Source organism: Athene noctua, chromosome Z (genome assembly GCF_965140245.1).
Source record: "Athene noctua chromosome Z, bAthNoc1.hap1.1, whole genome shotgun sequence".
Classification (NCBI taxonomy): domain Eukaryota; kingdom Metazoa; phylum Chordata; class Aves; order Strigiformes; family Strigidae; genus Athene; species Athene noctua.
Genome location: NC_134077.1, coordinates 65,185,077 through 65,204,365, shown reverse-complemented (window position 1 = coordinate 65,204,365; position 19,289 = coordinate 65,185,077). Strand labels below are relative to the sequence as shown.

At 39.3% G+C, this 19,289-nt stretch overlaps 1 protein-coding gene across 2 annotated transcripts in view; it reads right to left on the bottom strand.

Annotated features, from left to right (window-relative positions):
* Positions 1-3,055: 3,055 nt before the first annotated feature.
* Positions 3,056-19,289, bottom strand: part of PSIP1 (PC4 and SRSF1 interacting protein 1) — a 37,620-nt gene continuing 21,386 nt past the window's right edge. For both annotated transcript variants that reach the window (XM_074933257.1, XM_074933258.1), the window contains exons 11-17: positions 18,813-18,931; positions 16,326-16,381; positions 15,026-15,096; positions 9,043-9,144; positions 8,236-8,449; positions 5,794-5,905; positions 3,056-3,829 (exon numbers count right to left, since the gene is read on the bottom strand). In XM_074933257.1, coding sequence (XP_074789358.1) covers positions 3,766-3,829; positions 5,794-5,905; positions 8,236-8,449; positions 9,043-9,144; positions 15,026-15,096; positions 16,326-16,381; positions 18,813-18,931 — 738 coding nt within the window. In that variant the 3' untranslated portion in view covers positions 3,056-3,765. The remainder of the gene's footprint in view (positions 3,830-5,793; positions 5,906-8,235; positions 8,450-9,042; positions 9,145-15,025; positions 15,097-16,325; positions 16,382-18,812; positions 18,932-19,289) is intronic.

Genomic DNA, 19,289 nt, shown 5'->3' with positions numbered 1-19,289 from the left:
ATTATCTTGGAAACAGCTGTGAAAGACAGATGTGTGTTACTTCAGCAACACTTGTGTGAAAAGAAGGTGGATTTGGCATACTTACTGAATATCCAGTACCTCTTTTTTTGGTAAAAGGGGTTTTGATACAAAGGAATGGTCAAAATGTGCCTATATAAGAAATCCCATTTATTCTGAGTTAACATCTTACAGAAACACTTTTGAGGGTGAAGGTGGAAGTTGTTTTAGTTTTCTAAGGCAATCATGTACCTCTCATGACTAGCTGTGTGGACAAATATGCAAAATCCAGTGTACAGTAACTACCTGTATTTGGAAGCGGAATGAGAATGCTGCTGTCTGATGGTCTGGCTATATGGCCATGTTAGTCTTTCCCCTTAACAGCAGTCTGTTGTGAAACGCTAGAGATTGCTTTAAACTCAAGATCCGTAGAGGCCAAACATCATGGCCATCTGCTGAGGACAGTTCCATACTGCGAGCTGCCATGGCTATTCATCTCATCTTCAAGGTTTTAACTTAAGGTACTGTCTTCAAGATCTGAAAGCTATTGAGTTTGGGTATACAAACACCATTAATGCCATTACATGAGTACATACTCATTATGCATATGAACAGCTTTGCAAAGAATTTTAGCATTTAATACCTACTTCCACGATTTTACCTTTGTGGGGGAGACTGCTGTATTCAAAACCTTAACTGTATTGCTGCAAACTAAAACCTCTTTCCATGCCAAAAGTTTTAACTTTCAGTAATCACCAAGTGGATTCTGCTTTGTAAATACAGGCTTCAGTATTTAATCCTTAAGCTTGCTAAATGCCTGTAGCCTGCTTACTTTTAATTTCCCAATGCAACCAGCATGTTACTACAACAGGCTACTGCAACTGAATGCCACTATGTTTTGTGCAAAAAGTCATTTATGAACATCCTTCTTTGATCAGCAACATGGAGGCCTTCCCCCAAGCACTCTTCACATCTCTTCCCCCTTTGACTGATAGAGCTGTGAAGAGAGAACAGAGTTCTAGGATGCTTGCAACTTCAGGCAGGCAGGTAGAGTGGAAATGGTACCATTTTGTAAATATACACAAATCATGTTTTTGTTAAGATCAGTACAGATGCATACAAGTGCATGTGCTTCTATGCACTGACATAAATGATAGCGGAGTAATAAGGAATGATAAAAAAACCGCTTGCATCTACAAAATACTCAGTAAAGGAAGTCTTTAGAAAGCATGCAGCATATTTTAATAAGTATGCTGTACAAATGCAGCAGAACAGGCTCCATAATTTCAGCTGTTGGTGAACAGTCTTGTTGGATGTTGAAATATTCTTCTGTTGGGTTTTCTGTATTACCAAACCTCAAACCCTGCCTTATCTTAACATTACACCTAGTTTATAGATTATTGAGACCAGAAATAAATGTAATGGGTATACCACTATGTAAAGGGAGAGTTAAAAGTTGGTCAAACTATTTCCAACAGACATTAGTAGCAGTTTATTTGTAGTGACTACATGTGGCACACATGGTCTCTGAAGGAGTGGTGTATTTAGCAGGGAAAAAAACCATTCACTCTGTGATGTATTCTAGCAAAGTTACATAAAAATAGTAATTTAAAGCAGACTAGCGAAGATGACTGAACAGCTGTTTTATAAACAATAAATACAGTGCTGCTTGTGCAACTATAGTTGTGACTGAATGCTCTTCATGCTTTTTTCTGTGCCTCTGGTCACTAGTGAGGATTTTTTTGTTTTTACTTAAACCATACAAGTGAAGAGTAGGGGAGGTTAGGGCTATCATCCTAAAACTACTATGCCGTTTACTATTCCAGTCTGTTAGGAAGGGAAAAAAGCAAAAAACGGCAGAAAGGCAGGGCTATGGAAAGTTTTCATCTCTTCACAATTAGGAGACAGATAATAAGGAGGAGTTTCTTCATAGTAGTGCATGATTTGAGTGAAAAAAAGTGTTAGTCTCAAAATCTGTCACTTTCAGATTCTGGAAAATGAGAGGTTTTAAGGCAGTGCTGAAGTTACTGACCTTTAACTGGTTGTGATGTATTGATTGTTGAAGTTCCTTTTTCCTATTACTGAATACTTAGCTGCTTAACACTATTGAAGAGCAGAACTGCAAACAAAAGTAAAGATTGTACCAAGTTGTTGAAATGGAGAAAAGTTGTCTGCCTTGTTCTATATATAAGAAATCCCTTTTCTCTATGCTACCCTGGGTAAGAACAAAACAACAACACAAGCAGGTGGACACTGAATGACTCGAGTGTGTCCAGAGAAGGGCAACGGAGCTGGTGCAGGGTCTGGAGCACAGGTCGTACGGGGAGCGGCTGAGGGAACTGGGGGTGTTTAGTCTGGAGAAGAGGAGGCTGAGGGGAGACCTCATCGTCCTCTACAGCTCCCTGGAAGGAGGTTGCAGAGAGCTGGGGATGAGCCTCTTTAATCAAGTAACAAGCGATAGGACAAGAGGGAATGGCCTCAAGTTGTGCTAGGGAAGGTTTAGACTAGGTACTAGGAAGCATTTCTTTCCAGAAGGGGTTGTTAGGTGTTGGAATGGGCTGCCCAGGGAGGTGGTGGAGTCCCCATCCCTGGAGGTGTTTAAGAGTCGGGTTGACCCAGTGCTGAGGGATCTGGTGTAGTTGGGAACTGTCAGTGTTAGGTTAATGGTTGGACTGGATGATCTTCAAGTCTTCCAATCTAGTTGATACTGTGACTGAAGAAGCCATGGCAGCAATTTACAAGGCATGTAAACAAGAAATAATTTGACTTCTCAGTATTTGATACCGTGCTGTTTTGGTCATGCTGTAATACTGAAAACTTCCTTGTTGAATGGTATGAGTTAAAGCTTCAGAAGCACTGGTCTCCATCAGGCTGTAATCATTCCCTGTCACACCTTTAGGCATTTCTGTTAAAGTACTTTATCAGTGTTTCTGTTAAAATTCAAGTTAGAAATCCACAAGCTAATGCCAAGGCAATAAAATCAAAATAGTACTAAAACCAGATACTTCCGATTCGTACAAATGTTTCTGTCTATACAAGTTAGTATTAAGAACATGTCTCTCTTTATCAGTTTAAATGCTTTAATTTCAGAAATTTTTCCAGACAGTGTTTTTCAACCAGTGTGCATCAACAGATTCTGTGGGAACACCACATTTCTTTCTAGTATACTTATTAAAACAAAAACATACCATAAAGTCACATTGCAGTAAATTGGCACAATGAGTTTTGCAAGAACAGAACTAAACTTGTTTAAAAAAAAAAAGTGATTAAGTATAGTTACACATTAACATTTTAACAGCTATAAAAACACTGCTTCCAACTCCTACAAAACACAGTGAAAAAACATCCCCAACAAGAGTTGAAAAACTATGCACAGAGGTCAGTATCCTAGGAAGAGAGTAGGTTTTATACAAATGAACCAACTGGGCAGTTAAAAGTATTTACACTTTTTCCTGCTATTAGCTAGACAAACATACAGTAGTCAGGTAAAAATATACTACAACTCTAACTCCTGTAACATGTAAGCATTTGTTTTCTAAGTGGAATTTTCATCTTTTGAAATGTATTACCTGTTAATACTGGATAAAACTATTGGCAAAAGTGTTAAATACTTTTAAGCCAAGTTTAAAAGGGCTTTTATTCCACAAAATTTAACTTTACAATACTATGCTTATAAAATTATTTAGAACTTTCAGCAGTCTATAGATTTCAAATGCAAAACTTATCAATCCTCTTTATTTTGTATTTTAGAAAAAGACTCCAGTGGTGTCATTTGCTTTCAAAGGTAGAATCTTTTGCTGGCTTTTCAGGCTCTCTCTCTTCACCACATGTCCTAGATGCAAAACAAAGCAACATTAACGACCACATAAAAATGCAGAGAGCAAGACCTACGCCAGATGAATTTGTGCAGTCTAGAGTAAGTGCTGCTGACAACAGATGAAGTCTGGAGAACTGAAGCAGGTAGTGATGCCAGCTGTCTTTCTTCTCTCTTAGGCTGACTGGCCCCAAATGCAAAGCTAAGCTGGTAGTGACTAACATCACATGAATACATGTGACCAGATGTGAACAGCAGTCATTCAGCCCCCAGGTAGCCATACAAGACTTTTCCTAAAGTGGTTTGTTTCTTTGTTTAGGTAAGTCAAAAATGTGTTGAGAGTACAGAATTCAATGCCACAGCAAACACCACACATGTGTAAAGAGATAAATATGTATTAGTGGAACATGACTTGTCCACTAGCTCATTCATGGAAGATATAATTGCAAGTTTTACATATACAATCACAATTACTGAAGTATTAGAAATATAAATTGTCATGCCTCAAAGTTGCTTTTTTGAGATACACTTCGTATTCAAGCCTTTTCCAGGCATGCTGCATAACTAACTAAAGTCTCTACCAGAAATCTTTTGACCCCAGTCCATTGAGGTGTCATGCATGCACCAAAATATTAATTCTTCTAATCCAAATATAAGGGGCAGTCTGACTGAGATTGTCTCTCCACCACTCAAAAATCCCAAGTGTTGTCAGTTTCTGCAGGAACAATGAAAGGAGCTGGTCATGAAAAAATTCTGCCTTGGAGAACCAGTTCAGTACTAACTTATTTTTAAATACTTTGTCAAGTATATTCTGTTATTACTGAACTGCTTTGCTGTTTGGCCAAATCACTTATTTAAGCAGTGTACTAGACTGTGTAACCTGTTAGGAACCTACATATGTGCCTTCACTATGTTCCCATAACATGCTGCTTGTTCAGATCAAATGAATATTGGATTCATCACTGGTTGGAAACTCCTGTATGTCAATTGTGAAAGCTGCAGAATCAGAAGCCAGTAGTTCTGAGGCTACCTCTCAGCAAATACCAAAATAATTTCCATCCTAAGAGGCTTTTTGATTTTGTTCAAGTTTATCTTATTGTAGATAACAGTCAATATTCCACTCATTTGTACAGTTTTAACTTGGCAGACAGCCAAAAGAACACCAGGCGACTGCCATTTCTCCTGGCCTGCATGAAGACAGTCATGAAAGGAAAGCTTGTTTCAATACCCGCTGCTGGACAAAAAGAATCCTTGAGCACAAGATGCAGAAGTGCTCAGAGAAAGCAAAGGGGTAATTCAACAAAACAAATCAGCTCAAGGATAATTCTAGACTTTTTTGCTCATTGTTTACTAGATTCTATTAAGTATTTCTCATAGTCTACAAGAGATTCACTGCTGCTTGTTCTTTACAAAACCGCATTTTTCGGTGAGGCTAAGGTTTAAATACTTACCTACTTACAAATTCAAGCATTCTTACAGCTTCTTATTTGGAAAAGGTAAATGCATCCATCTCTATAAAGAGTTCTGAAATTTCACAAGTCTAAGTTCTAGCCTGCATTTGGGCAATTCTATAGCTACACTATAGAACACTGATTAAAGTGGGGCTTGGCTATTGTCTGGAATACACCATTTTACAAAAACCTTGATATATCCTGTTAGCTTCTGTAAGACTTGGTTCGTGCTTCTTTTGCTTCCAACTTAAGAGCATCAAGTAGACTTTGCCCTGTCTCACCACACGCTGATTTTCTCCTAGCAGGTCATCCTGTAATTTTTTCTTTAGGTCTCCATCATAACAGTGAGTGAAGTTACTTTTAAAATGCTCTTTCAAAACTTCAACAGAAGATTTGCATTCTATTATCATTCTCTAAAGCCGAGAGAAAACAGTACCTCATCATGGTTAGGTAACTGCAATCTACTGCTGTTCTATTTTACATCATTTTGCTAGAGCAGAGCAGATCTTTAGCTCAGTCAGGTTAACTCACTTTTTCTTGCTGCCAACTTCATGTCTATCTTTCTTTTCCTCAGTATTCTCTCCATTGTGCTGTGACTGGTTGGTGTCTTGAGCTTCAGACCCTCCATTCAGAACTTTTGAACCTTTAAAATTAAAGAGCAGAGAAAGACAACAGTACTGCAGGCAGCAAAACTGTGCTATAAGAAGTCCCAGATAATTTCTTTACCCTCATCAACTCAAATGCTATAAATATTTTCCCCATATCTTGATACCCAGCAGCTGAACTGATACAAAAAGCAGTAACTTACACAGCTTCAACTTCTGAAAATTCCATTCAGCAAGCCTCATCCCATCAATTTAATAACGGGAAATGAACATTGTAGATTTATTTCATGTGATTTCAAGTTCTTCTTGTGCTTGCTAGGCTACACATAATAGGACTAATGCTTATTTATATTCTGAACAGTGAGAGAATATACTTCAGCAGTCAGTCTGGTTTACCACTCTAACCTGGTCAGACAATTTGGAAGGTTTTCTGATACTTTAACCGGAAAATTTAATAGTCTTATGGATTCTTGTTCAGTCTCAAGGCTAACAAATATGCATATAATCATCAACTATTTATATATAGACTAAAAGTGTTTAGTTATAGCATGCAGTTGTCAAGCAGGAAAACAATGCACTATGTAGAAACTAGTGAAGCCAAAGCAGGAATATTTAACTTCTTTAAAATTTCTGCGATGAATACATGTTTTGCTCTGGTATTACAAACCAATGAATTTTGAGTCAGTGGTTGAGGAATGTCACTTAAGTCAGAACTGACAGTCCATTTTATTTGAAGTTACAGGTTTACCAAAAAACCCCTCTGTTAAACTAATGTGCTACGCTACAACAAGAAAAAAATATAAGACATTACTCATCTGAATACTTACAGGCTAAGAGATGCTAAAAAGCAGACAAGATCATTTTAAGATGACATTCTGGTAGTTGATCTATTTAGACTAGGTCAGAATCAGTTCTGGACATGAATGTCAATGCAAACGTAAGTGAAACAGTGCTATAATCCCTTGTTACAAAGTGGATAGTCTGAAGCTGTATTTCAGCTGAAGTACAAACTGCTGTAATTGTTGTACTTTGTAAAGATAGTAAGAGTTCAGCAGTTGAGGTTTTAAGAGGACAGAAGTACGGACGTAAGGAACCAGAATTTCTCACTGTAGCAAATAAAGAAAATCCATTTCCATGAAATATCTCCCTACTCTGATAAAACTTCTTACCATTCTCCATCTGACTAGGCAACTATACGGTATTTCAGTCTGTTCTGTTAGAAGTCTAGTGTTAGCCTTATCTGGAGTAGCTTCATTAGTCAGGCTGTGTAGGAAGTCCATTCAGTTTAGATACTTTGTTAAAGTATTAGCTATGCTGATCACAGAGTTGGGGAAAGATCTGTGTGGAACCTCCACTACATCATGTGATATTTCTCTCACCATAAAATGGCTGGATGTCATCATCATCCTTGCTTTCTTAGCAGTTACAAATACAGTAGCATTTCAACTGCAGTGCTATTCTGAATCCTTGGCATCCTTAATCTCATTTACAGTAACTTCTTTATTCTAGATCTGGGTGGTGTAACTTTCAAACAGTTTTCTGAAACAGTTTTGCTCCTGGGATTCAAGTTCAAAGTAAACATAGTCTCTCTTCTGTGCTTGTGGATCAAGGGTCCAAATATAATATTAATAGATTGTTAGAACTCCTACATCTTCAAGGATTTTAATTCATTTGCAACACAGCTTTCCAGAGACTGTCTCAGTCTCATTTTTTTCCTCTATTTAAAATTGCAAGTATCTGTTTTACTACATTTTTTTAAAATAACTGACCTAAGTTGCTGTAGAGCATGCTTGCTATGAAAAGCTTTCAATATCATGCTGTACTTGCAGAGCATGAAGGCCTATTCTCTCCTAATTTATGATTATTTCTTTAATGCTAGACTGAACTACAAAAGTTGCATCACAGAAGTTACACGTAAGTGGTTACAAGCTGCTGCTATGCATAGTAGCATGCACGATACAGGAAGAGGCTAGTGAAAGAAATTAAGAAGTTAAAGCATAGGTGGAAGTCTAGGCACCAAAAAGACTGCTTGAGGAATGGAAGGTAGTATGTTATTCTACCTCATGTTTAATGTTTTTTTTTTATTCCACAAGATAATTAATTTAGAAAATTTACAGAAAAGTAAAAAATGCTAAACTCAATTCTTGCAAAAGCTCTTCCCTTCAGGCAATAAAGGTAAAACAGCCGCAGAAAACATTATACCCTTGAACTTGAAGCTTCGTTACAGCAGTATGATCCTTGACTATTTCAGATATATAAAGGTTTTAACAGATGGGTAGAATTCCTGCATCAAGGATTTTTTGAATCTGGCTCAAACTGATGGAGACTAGGTCTTTTATATGACAAGAAACTAAAAGCAGCGACTTACCTGTTTGTTCCTTTTCCATTTTTTTGTTTGCTCCTTTCTTCCACTGTTCTTTGGTTTTGTTGGCTTCCTCGTGCTGCTTCTGCTCAGCAAGTGATTTATTTAGTACTTGGGAAAGAACAGAATCTCCTTCCCCAACCAGAAACATGGTCTTGAACTTGTTATATAGCATTGTAGACTTCTCCATGATAACTTGGCTGACTTTGAATTTCCGTATCTGAAATCAAAGTAATAAAAAATGAGCTCCACTTAGGTATTTAAATACCTATGCAATTTCATCACGTTCTAGATGAAATTCTTAATTTAACCGGAAATTAGATAATAGACTTTTACACTCTCTGAAATATCACAGAACCATGGAACAGCCCAGATTGACAGGGACCTTGAAAGATCTGGTCCAACCCTTCGTGGGAAAGAGAGCCTGGATGAAATTACCAATCACCCTGCCCAATCACATCTTGAAAACCTCTCCCAGTGCAACTTGTATCTGCTGCCCCTTGCCTTTCTCCATGCACTTTCTTGTGAAGAGAGAGCCTTCAACCTCTTTGTAGCTGCCCTTTAAGCACTGGAATACTGTGATGAGGTCTGCTGTGAGATTTCTCCAGAAAGAAAAGACCTAATCCCTTCAGTCTTTCCTTATAGGGCAGGTTCTCCAGCCCTTTGATCATCTTCATGGCCCTCTTCTGGACCCTCTCCAGTCTGTCCACGTTGTTCTTGGAATTGTTGGGACAAGAACAGTACTCCAGTAGTAAATAACAGAGGTATCAATTTAAGAAAGCACACAGGTTACTTTAACATTGCAGATCTCACCTTCTTCAGAGTCAGAATCATCTCTGTATGTTTCTGAGCTTGTTGCATTGTGACTTGAAGGGATGCAAGCTCATCAAGAGCCTCAATACACCTGCTCACATCCTGTATATAAACAAGAAATCAGTTTGAAGACTTAATTTACAGGTTAATAATCTTTAATTAGCCATGCTAAATTAATTTCCATGCTCAGTGATACCTTCCTGTAATACCCTTAATTTGACTATGTGCTTAATTTTAGAACAATTTATACAATCAAACTTGCAAACAAATTGCTATCAGTTGCCTTTCAGCTACTTCCGTAACCAAAGGCAGATGCTAGCTGAATAACTTGAAAGTATTAAAAATAATTGTATACTTTCAAAATACAAACTCAAGCTTTATGCAAGTTTTGGTTCTAGTAATTCTGTGCTTGAAGCTGTTCTCCGCAGTCAGCCTTTTCCATACACAATCTTTCCAAGTGACTTTCCACTGAGAAGGTAGCAAAGCATCTTAAGTAGGTGGCAGTTAATATACAGAACTGTATTTTTGTAGATTTTTCAGCTAAAAGTTTGATGAATGACATACTACACAGAACACCCAGAAGTAATGATGTGAGCTTCTGATACCATTTGAAGAACCACTGTAATAAAGCCTTCTCCCTGTAATACTTAGTTCTCAATTTCCTTATCTTCAGCTACTCTTGCTTATCTTACTTCCTATTTAGAACTAACAAGATTCATCACCAGCACAGGTCATAATATTCTGCATATATTCTGCATTCTTGTATAAACTTGTAGCTCCTCTTGTTAAGGGAAATTAGCATTAAAACACCCCAAACAAACCTATCAGGTTGTTTCATTTGAGAACTCTTTTTATCATGTTTATTTGATAAATACAGGTATAATAAAGTAGGTGTCATTGCTGTAGTTCTACATCCATTGTTCTTTCCAGTACTTTAAAATATTCGCTCCATCATGCCTCTGAATCAGAGGCTGGTGAGGTTTTGGGGGGTTTCCATTCTTGTTTTTTTACTTATTATTTTAGGGGAATTTATTATCGTGATTTAAGCTAAACCATCATGTATGTTGTGAAGTAAAGGCTTTCTGTATTTTATTAAAAGTTAACTATTTTTCTGAGACAAAGTATTGGCATAGACTTAAATAATTTGAGAAGAGGCCACACTGCAAATGAATGTTTCATATTTAACACTGTGGTGTGTTAGCCTTGGCCAGCAGCCAGATGCCCACTCAGCCACTCCCCTCTCCCTCCTCAACAGTGAAGGGGGAGAAAATAAGACAAGGAAGTTCATGGGTCAAGCTAAAGACAGGGAGATTGCTTACCAGTTACTGTCATGGGCAAACCAGACTCTACTTAGAGGAAGTTATTGCCCATTGAAATAGAGGAACAAAGATGACATTAAATCAACACCTTTCCTTCCCGCCTCTCCCATGCTCAACTTCACTGCAGACTCCACTCCCCAGCCCACCTTCACAGAGCAGCACAGCAGGGGCATCACAGTTCCTCTCTGCAACTACTTCTCTCACAGTCTCCTCTGCTCCAGTCCCAGCTCTCCCCACAGGCTGCAGTCCTTCAGGAGAAATCTTCAGCACCAGCTCTCCACAGGCCACCGTGTGAGCATCTGCTCCTTCATGGTCTCTTCCACGGCTGCAGGGGAATACCTGCTCCAGCAACAGGGAGCACCTCCTCCCTTCTGTGACCTTGGTGTTCCCTCTGCTGTTTCAAACTCTGTCCTCCCCTCCTCCTCCAGTGTGTTTTGCCCTTTCTTAAGTTTTTACAGAAGCACCACTGTCTTGGCTGAGGGGCTCAGCACAGCCCTGGGGTGGGTCCATTGGAGCCGGCTGGAACTAGTTGTGTCCAGCACAGGGCAACCCCCTGCCCCCACTGCCAGAACTTTGCCTCTGACACCTAACACAATGCTGAGTTTCTTAGTTGGAGCAACCTGCGCTTCTCATACTACTGTACTTCTTCACTGACACTCATGTTTTCTCATGGTACAAATGGCCCTCACAAAATGAAGATACTAAACCAAAGGCTGAATTTTCTTCAGCACCATCCATGCAATGGTACCCCAAAAAGACCATGTAATCAGTTAGGGAAAGTCCTCAAAATGATATCACACTCACACCTCTCCTTGGCTAGTTCGTGGTAGCAAGAATTTTCTTGTCTTCAGCAGTACATAAAGGCAGAAATGGAGTTAAGTCTTTTACTTGCTTTTTCAGTTGCATAAATGGAAATGGACTTTTGAAGATTTGCATTCCCTCCAGGACTTCAAATAAGGAGACTGGTAAAGTATTTTATTTTTGGTCTGGTCTCATGATTTGAGGTTTCAAGTTAAGAGAAAAAAAACCAAAACAAAAAGGAAAGCACAAATAACACCGAATTTAGAAAACTTGGTAGTATTGTTCTAAAGCACCATAGGCACAGACATTAATATAGGCTTTAAAAAGATACAGCTCTGTTCCTTCCCTATTTGTTTTCACTGCCCAGCCTTAACAGTGGATTCCAAGGTGTAAGAATTCAGATGAACATCTGCAAGTGCTTGACAAACCCACACCATAAACCCCCCGTTTTTCTTATGTTTAAGCAGTATTTTCTGTATTAACATCAGCATTCACTGCCTCTTGTCCTTCTACTGCAAAAAGCCTGGCTCTGTTGTCTTTCTACACTCCATCCAGGTATTTAACACACATGGAGAAAATTCCCCTCTCAGCCTTCTCTTCTCCAGGCTGAACACTCCCAGCTCTCTCAGCCTCTCCTACAGATGATCCACACCCTTAATTCATCTTCATGGCCCTTTTTTGGGGCTCACTACAGTATATCCATGTCTCTGTTGTACTGAGGAGCCCAAAATGGGATCCAGTGTCTCACCAGTGCCAAGTACAGGGCAGTCATCACCTCCTTCCACATTCTGGCAACTCTAATGCAGCCCAGGATGCTGTTGGCCGCCTTTGCCACAAGAACACATCGCTGGCTCGTGCCAAGATTGGTGTCCACAAACACCACCTCCAGGTCATTTTCTGGCAAGCTGCTTTCCAGCCACTCAGTCACCAGCCTGTGCTGTGCATGGGGTTATTCCTCCCCAGGTAGAGAATTTGAACCTTTGTTGAACTTCACGATATTCCTATTGGCCCATTTTTCCAGACTCTCCAAGTCCTCCTGGATGGCAGCACACCCTTCAAATCTACCCTTTCAGTTTTGTATCTTCTGCAGACAGGTGTGGTCTTTCCCATCATCCCAGTCATTAAGAAAGATGTTTTAACAGTATTAACTAGTAGTGACTGGCCTGTAACTGGACTCACTACCACTGATCAGTCTTTTGTGTGCTGCAGTTCAGCCATGTTTCAGTCCACCTTGCTATCCACCTACTCGGTCCAGACTTCAACAGTTTGTCTATGAGGCTGTTAAAACAGACAGACAAAAGCCTTTTAAACTTAATATGAACAACATCCACTGCTCTCCCTCATCCACCAAGCCAGTCATCACACAGCAGGAGGTCAGTTTGGTTAACTGTGATTTCTTCATTAACCTGTGCTGACAACTCCCAGAGACCACACTGTACTTCATACTACTGGAAACAATTTCTGGAAGGATTTGCTCCATTAACTTCCAAGAGATCAATGTGAAGCTGAGGGGCCTGCAGTTCCCCAGATCCCCTCTTCTGGAAAATGAGGGTGACATTTGCTTTCTTTCAATCTTTGGCAACCTTTCCCTAGTCACCATGGCTTCAAAAATAAAATGGAATGGATGCACAATGACATTGTCCAGCCCCCTCAGCACTCTTCAGTTTGTTCCGCATCAGGTCCCACTTTGTTTAAATGTTGCCTAATTTGATCTTTGTCCACCGAGAATCAAGTCTTTCCTGCTGTGGACTTTTCAGTGGCCTCAGGGACCTAGGATTCCTGAAAGGAAATGTACGAACAAACTGAGGTCACGAACGCATTGAGTACATTAGCCTTCTCCTTGTCCTTTTTCACTAGATGCACCATCCCATTCAGCAGCAGGCCCACGTTTTCCCAGTCTTTCTTTTGCCGGTGAGGTACTTGAAGCTTTGTTGTCTTTCATTTATCTCCCCAGTTTTAACTCCAGGTAGATTTTGGCTTTCCTAAGCACATCCCTCCATGCTTGGACAGTGTCTGCATATTCCTCCCAGGTCACCTGTCCCTACTTCCATTTCTTTTGCATCCTGACTATAGTCAGAAGGTTCCTTGTTCATCCATAAAGCCCTCCTGCCACATTTGCTTATTTTCCTGCTTGTCAACATTAATCAGTCTTGAGAAGGAGGTAATCCCTAAAAGTGAGGCAGATGTCCTGGTCACTACTTCTCTCCAGCATGGTCTCTCCAGAGAGTCTTCCGAGCAGATCCCTGTAGAGGCAAAGTCTACTCTCCTGAGTCCAGGGCTGTGATCCTTTTTGCCCTACTCCCTCCTCCCAGGATCCTGAACTCCACCATCTCAGTCACTGCAGTCAGGGCTGCCCATAACCTTCATATCCCTTGACCAGATCTTTCCTGTTTCTAAGAATCAGGTCTGACAGGGTGTCTTCCCTTGTCAGCTCCTTGATCACCTGTGTTAGGAAATTATCACAAACTTCCCAGATTACTGTATAATCCCTATGTTGTCTCTTCAGCAGATAGCAGGATGGTTAAAGCCTCCAATGAGGACCAAGCCTTTGAACTGGAGGTGTCTCCCAGTTACCTTAAAATGACTTCATTCTCTACTTCTGCCTAATTAGGTCATCTGCAGTAGACATCCTCAGGATGTCACCCATGTTAGTCTGCCTGCTAATCCTGACGCATAAACTCTCAATTGGCTTATCTGTCCCATTGCAGAGGTCCGCAGATTCCCACTGGTCTCTCACATAAGGAGTTATTGCACACCTTGTCTTCCCAGCATCTGTCTTTCCTAAAGAACCTATATACATGGCAAGGCTCCAGCACAGTGAACTACCCCACCAAATCTCTGTGATGCCAATGAAAGCATAGTCCAGCAACTGTAGACAGATGTCCAGTTCCTCTGGTTTGTTCATCATGCTGTATGCATTAGTGTACAGCCACTTCAAAGAGGCACCCAGCTGTGCTGACTTCCCAGAAAGGTTTTAAGAGCTTTCCTCATAATGCTGCACTGCCAGCACTTCCTCATTTCTGTGCATATGCTTGTGGTGATGTCACTTCAGTCCTATTCTGTTGAGGAATTCTGTCGATTACAAGGCCAATTCTGATTACATCACCCTGCATCATTTGATTGCCATCCTGCTCCACCACTTCCTCACTGTCTCCTCTGCTACTGCTCCTAGTTTAAAACTCTTTAACCAGGTTGGCCAGCCTCCTTGGCAGCACTACTCTGGAGTGGATCCTGCCACCTCCTAGCAGTCCTATCCATTCCTTCACAAGTATGTTCCTCAAGAAAGGGTCCACCACCTGGGACCTCATACCCTGATCATCATCACCCTCAGAGTCCCACAGCCATGTTTTGCAGGTCTCCCCTAACTGTATCATTGGTGCCCAACATAGAAAATCGGCAGCAGTTAATAAATAGTCTTAAGGCCAGACAGGCCTTAACCATCTGTCAGTAATTGTCAAACTTGAGCCCCCAGCAAGCAGCAGACTTCCCTTGACAAGGAGTGGGGTCAGCACATGGGGGCTTCCATCCCTTGCATCAGGGCATCTGCCATTACTACGCTTATTTCCTTCTGGTGTTTCTGCACAGCTCAGGCTGAGCTGGCACAGATGCTTCATTTGACAGAATTCTGTCTGAATGTTTCTGGTAATTAAATAAATCACTGAATTATTTTCAAACAAAACTGATCTTACTTGCTGACACTTATTTTTTGATGTCCACAGTAACCTCATTTAAGTAGCAGTTATCTTTCAAACTGAAAAAGTTCTGTTCATTCTCAGAATATTAATTAAAAACAAACACACATGCCAAGTATTTCCTACTGGAATGATACACATAAATCAGTTTTTTTAAAAAAGAATACTTACAAGATTATCAATTTTCAGGGAGTTCTTGATTTCTGCATGTATCCTTTGAAGCCTAGAATCCATTGATGTTTCTGAAGATTAAAAATGGTATGCATGAATATTTGATAATTACTTCAGGTTTTTGTAGAAACCTTTCTACACATCTGAACTTCACACAGAATGCAGAATAATATAGACAGGCACTCTCCATCAAATAATGATGCAGGTGCACACATAAATACACCACGGGGCTTTCAATCAGAAATAAAGTATACAGCTTTTTAAAACTGGACACTATTAACAACCTACACAGCATTCTCCTTAGGAGTTACAAACTGGACACAGTTTTCTATTTCAGTATATAGTTGTCACCCTCTACTTGTGGGCCAGGCTAAAAGGAAGTTTCAACAAATAGTAAGAATTAAAAAGCTAGAAAATCTTTAATGACAGGACATGTAGCTATTGATGGTTTGGACATGACTCCAGTTCCAATTCATCCAAATAAAACGTTCGCCATACACATGCTCCAGCAGGTGTGCAAGGTGAATGAACATGTGTGTCTCTAATTCACATGCTGAATGCCTGTTTGGATTTTTTCATACACAGGTGGCACACACTCTGAACAATACTGCAAGCAAACAGTTTCCTTCAAGTCCAATTAATCTTGGATGTGTTCAGATAATTTCCCCCCTCCCCTGCCAACACTGGGTTGGTTGGAGTCCATGCCACTGGATCTGTACTATACTACAAATCACAGCCAGTGATTTGGATTGCCCTTAAAGATGGGAGTACTAAAAAAGGAATGACTTATCCCTGTGAAGGTCAATTTGCAAGTGTGTGTTTGTAGACAAGACTAGAGTAATCTGCATCTAAGCCTCTTGCTTAGGAAGAACAAGCCTCTTGCGTAGCAAGCCTCCTGCTTAGTAAAGGATAGCATCTAAATACTTTCTAGAGGTCCCTCAGATTATTGTGTTATGAGAAAATAGAAAGGAAAAAATGAAGAGAAGAACTAAAGTGATTCAGTTCAAAGAGTAAGAGCATTTGTTTCTTGTTTACAAACAGAATGGATCATTGAGGTTTAAAAAGCTCGAATGACAGTAAAATGGGAAGAGCAAAAACCTGTTCTAATGCACTGAAGAAAGAACGATCACAGAAGAACAAGAATGCACCGTTTTACAGACCTGAAGGAAGCAGTCATGGACCAAACATCTCAGACTGACACCCCACAGTCACCCTGAACATTAGATTATCTTACCCAGGCAGATAATTCTGTTCAAAATTTAAGATGACCAAAAATACTGTTTAACTTCTTTAAACCAACCTCTCTTTTTCTCCATCTTCTTAACTTCTGTTTTCTTGCCTTCTTCTTTACTCTGCCTATCAAAAACATTGAAGTGTTTTTACAATGTCGTGAAGTCCATTTTTCAAATTTTTTTTTCTTTCCATTTTCAGATGAGATGCAGTGTTTTGAGGTACTGTGTCAGTAAAACATCAGTGTGCAAAACCACAAAGAGACAAACCCCAGTTTTCAAAAACTGAAATGAATTAATTAACGAAATTCGTTAGCTGAGATACTGCTGATAAATCCTCCATACTGGCAGGTTTTTCCCAGAAGCAGTAAATAATACAAAACCAAACCAAACACCAAGTTACATTTCCAAACTGCATTTTGATTTGGTTGCACGTACAAATTGGTAAAATGGCATTGCACAGAACTAACTTATGGAGAAATATTTTTATTGTGATGACAAAAAGAGTAAAACTATTCAACATTACCACAGGAATTATGGAGAGATCACTCAGTCATAATCAGTTCCTATATGTGACTAATTTTCTCATATAATTAATTGTAACAGCATAAGTAGCCTACAACTGACTATAAATGTATGAGTAATAATTTAAATATTCTTGAAGCACATAGTAATCAAGGAAAAAGATTTATTACAATTTCATTGAAATCTCCTGGCTCTTTCTCTAATTGTATCACTACAAATAAAGCTGAGACTCAATAAAACGCAACAAAAAAAATTGTCTCCATTTCAGTTACGGGATGAAGACAGGCAGAAGTCTTTTAAACAAGCTTTTGAACTTTTTATTCAGAGAAGATCATGGACCCCTGATCAGCAGTTCCTCAGTCTTGTCTTACTGAGCAGTATCACAGCCTCATTTTAGAATTTGCATATTTCAGCTCATCATGACTAAATATTCTGTGACTAATTTTCCTCCTGTTGTAGCAATATGCATCCATGAAATACCCAGGCCTGCATGTCTTATCTTCCATCTTCCTTTCATACTCTAACCAGTTACAGAATGAACAGTTTTAAAGTACATAAGACTATTTTACTTAAACTGGCAGCACAAGCTCATGCCATTTAAATGGTACCTGTGAACTTTGTATATGTAGAGAACAGTGTACAAAGCACCATTATTAAATAAATATTAACAAAGTAGCTACAAAGACCAGAAAATGAAAACTCTGCTGACAAGAAAAGTAACCAAAAAAGATATGTCTATATTCAGTGTATTATTAAAGGAACTTGAAGACAGACAGCATAAAAATAAGTCTTTTCACTGTTTATCAATATTGAGTTTTGTGATATTAGCCATCAGCTATTAATTATGCATTCATTAACTGCTACTCCTTTATCTTACTGAAGCAAAGCTCTATCTACCCTCCAATGTGTAAAATATGACAGCTATTTAAAAGTACAGGAGATTTGATTATTATAACCAAATCAATAAATGACAGTTTGATTGAAGAAATCTAATCAGCATATGTCAGATTTATCTAAATCTAAATCAGCAAAGATGCTGAGGACAATTTAGTATCTCTAGAGTTGCCAACGCTTAGGTTTGCTACAGGCAAGTAAAGTAATTATGTTAGGGCTTCCAAAGGAGTAACAGGAAGAAAAGGAGAAGAAAGGGCTAGCAGATAAAAAACCCCAAACTAGATTTTTGTTAATGAACATGAAAAAGGTAGAATTTTGTTGTTTCAGTTGAAGGGGACCATTATCTTCCCCTTTTTTCTCCATATTTTTACTTTGTTCTCCTTTTCTTCCACCCTCCCACCAACTGTGAGGATGGGAACATCATGCTCTCATGGTGGCAGCTTCACCCATTTACAAAATAGCGCTCTCTCAGGTTTCTTCCTATTGTCCCACACACCCCCAGTCTCTGGCAGGATCTTGTCTTCCATTCTTATGCTTGGTTCATTTGTAATAATTTATCTTCTAAATACAGACTGCTCTTTGTATCTCTCAACTGGCTTTGCAGTGCTAAAGTGTTAATTTTATCTTGTTCTGTCTAACAGTGTATGCTCTAGCTGCCAGACAGAGAAGGAAATGTTTTCCAGGTAACCCCATGCATTCCACAACCTGGCCAAAAATCCGTAACGAGTTTTCAATCCTACCAGTTTTCAATCTAGTGTATCCAAAACTTAAATAAAAATGTATGGCTGTCCTGAACAGGTTTTCACACTGATCCCTTTTGACATGGATATTCTTAGATTATTTCTAAACAGAACCCACGTGCTGTCTGCTGCTAGCAATTCTAAGCCACTGAAACAGTGACATCACTTAATTACTAGGGTCAGTTCTTCCTGTCCTCCCAGAATAGAACATACTGGTTTAGAGAAGCTTTTTACTATCCACTTAAAAAGATGTTAAAATAGAAAAAAAAAAAAAAAGGGGGGCGTGCAACAATAGAACACAGTGCAAACCAGTTTGGAATTTTTTCAGGTAGTATCTCCTCCCATTAGTTTCACAGTACTCCTACAGCTTGTGGACATCACATGTTAAAACATACTCACAACTCAGATTCTGTCTGTTCCTCTTGCTTACGCTTTCTTTCTGTTACTTCTCTCTCATGTTGGCCTTTTACAATGCTTCTTCTATGAGCTGCCTGAAAGCTTCTTCCCCCTTTTTTCTTCTGTTTTTATTTGGGATTTTAGGATTGGAAAGCAAAAAGCAAGATTACTAAATCATCGTCTTTGTAAAGAGGTAAACCTGCCTACACTAAATATCTGTGAAGCAACTCTGTTCCATGGAACAACCTGGCAGGAGTGTTTCCCTGCAACTAAATACAAGAGCTCCACACATTGGTAAGTTCTGACTTTCTTTAGTCCTTTCTCTCTTTTTCCTTTTCTAATAGAAGACAAATATCATAAGCACCAGAAAAATGAAGACATTCCAACTGGTTGACTAGGGATAGCTTTATACCTTTCAAAAACTTGATTTCAAGGCAAATGTTCTCTCAGATGCACCCAAGGAAGAAAAGTCTGTGTTCA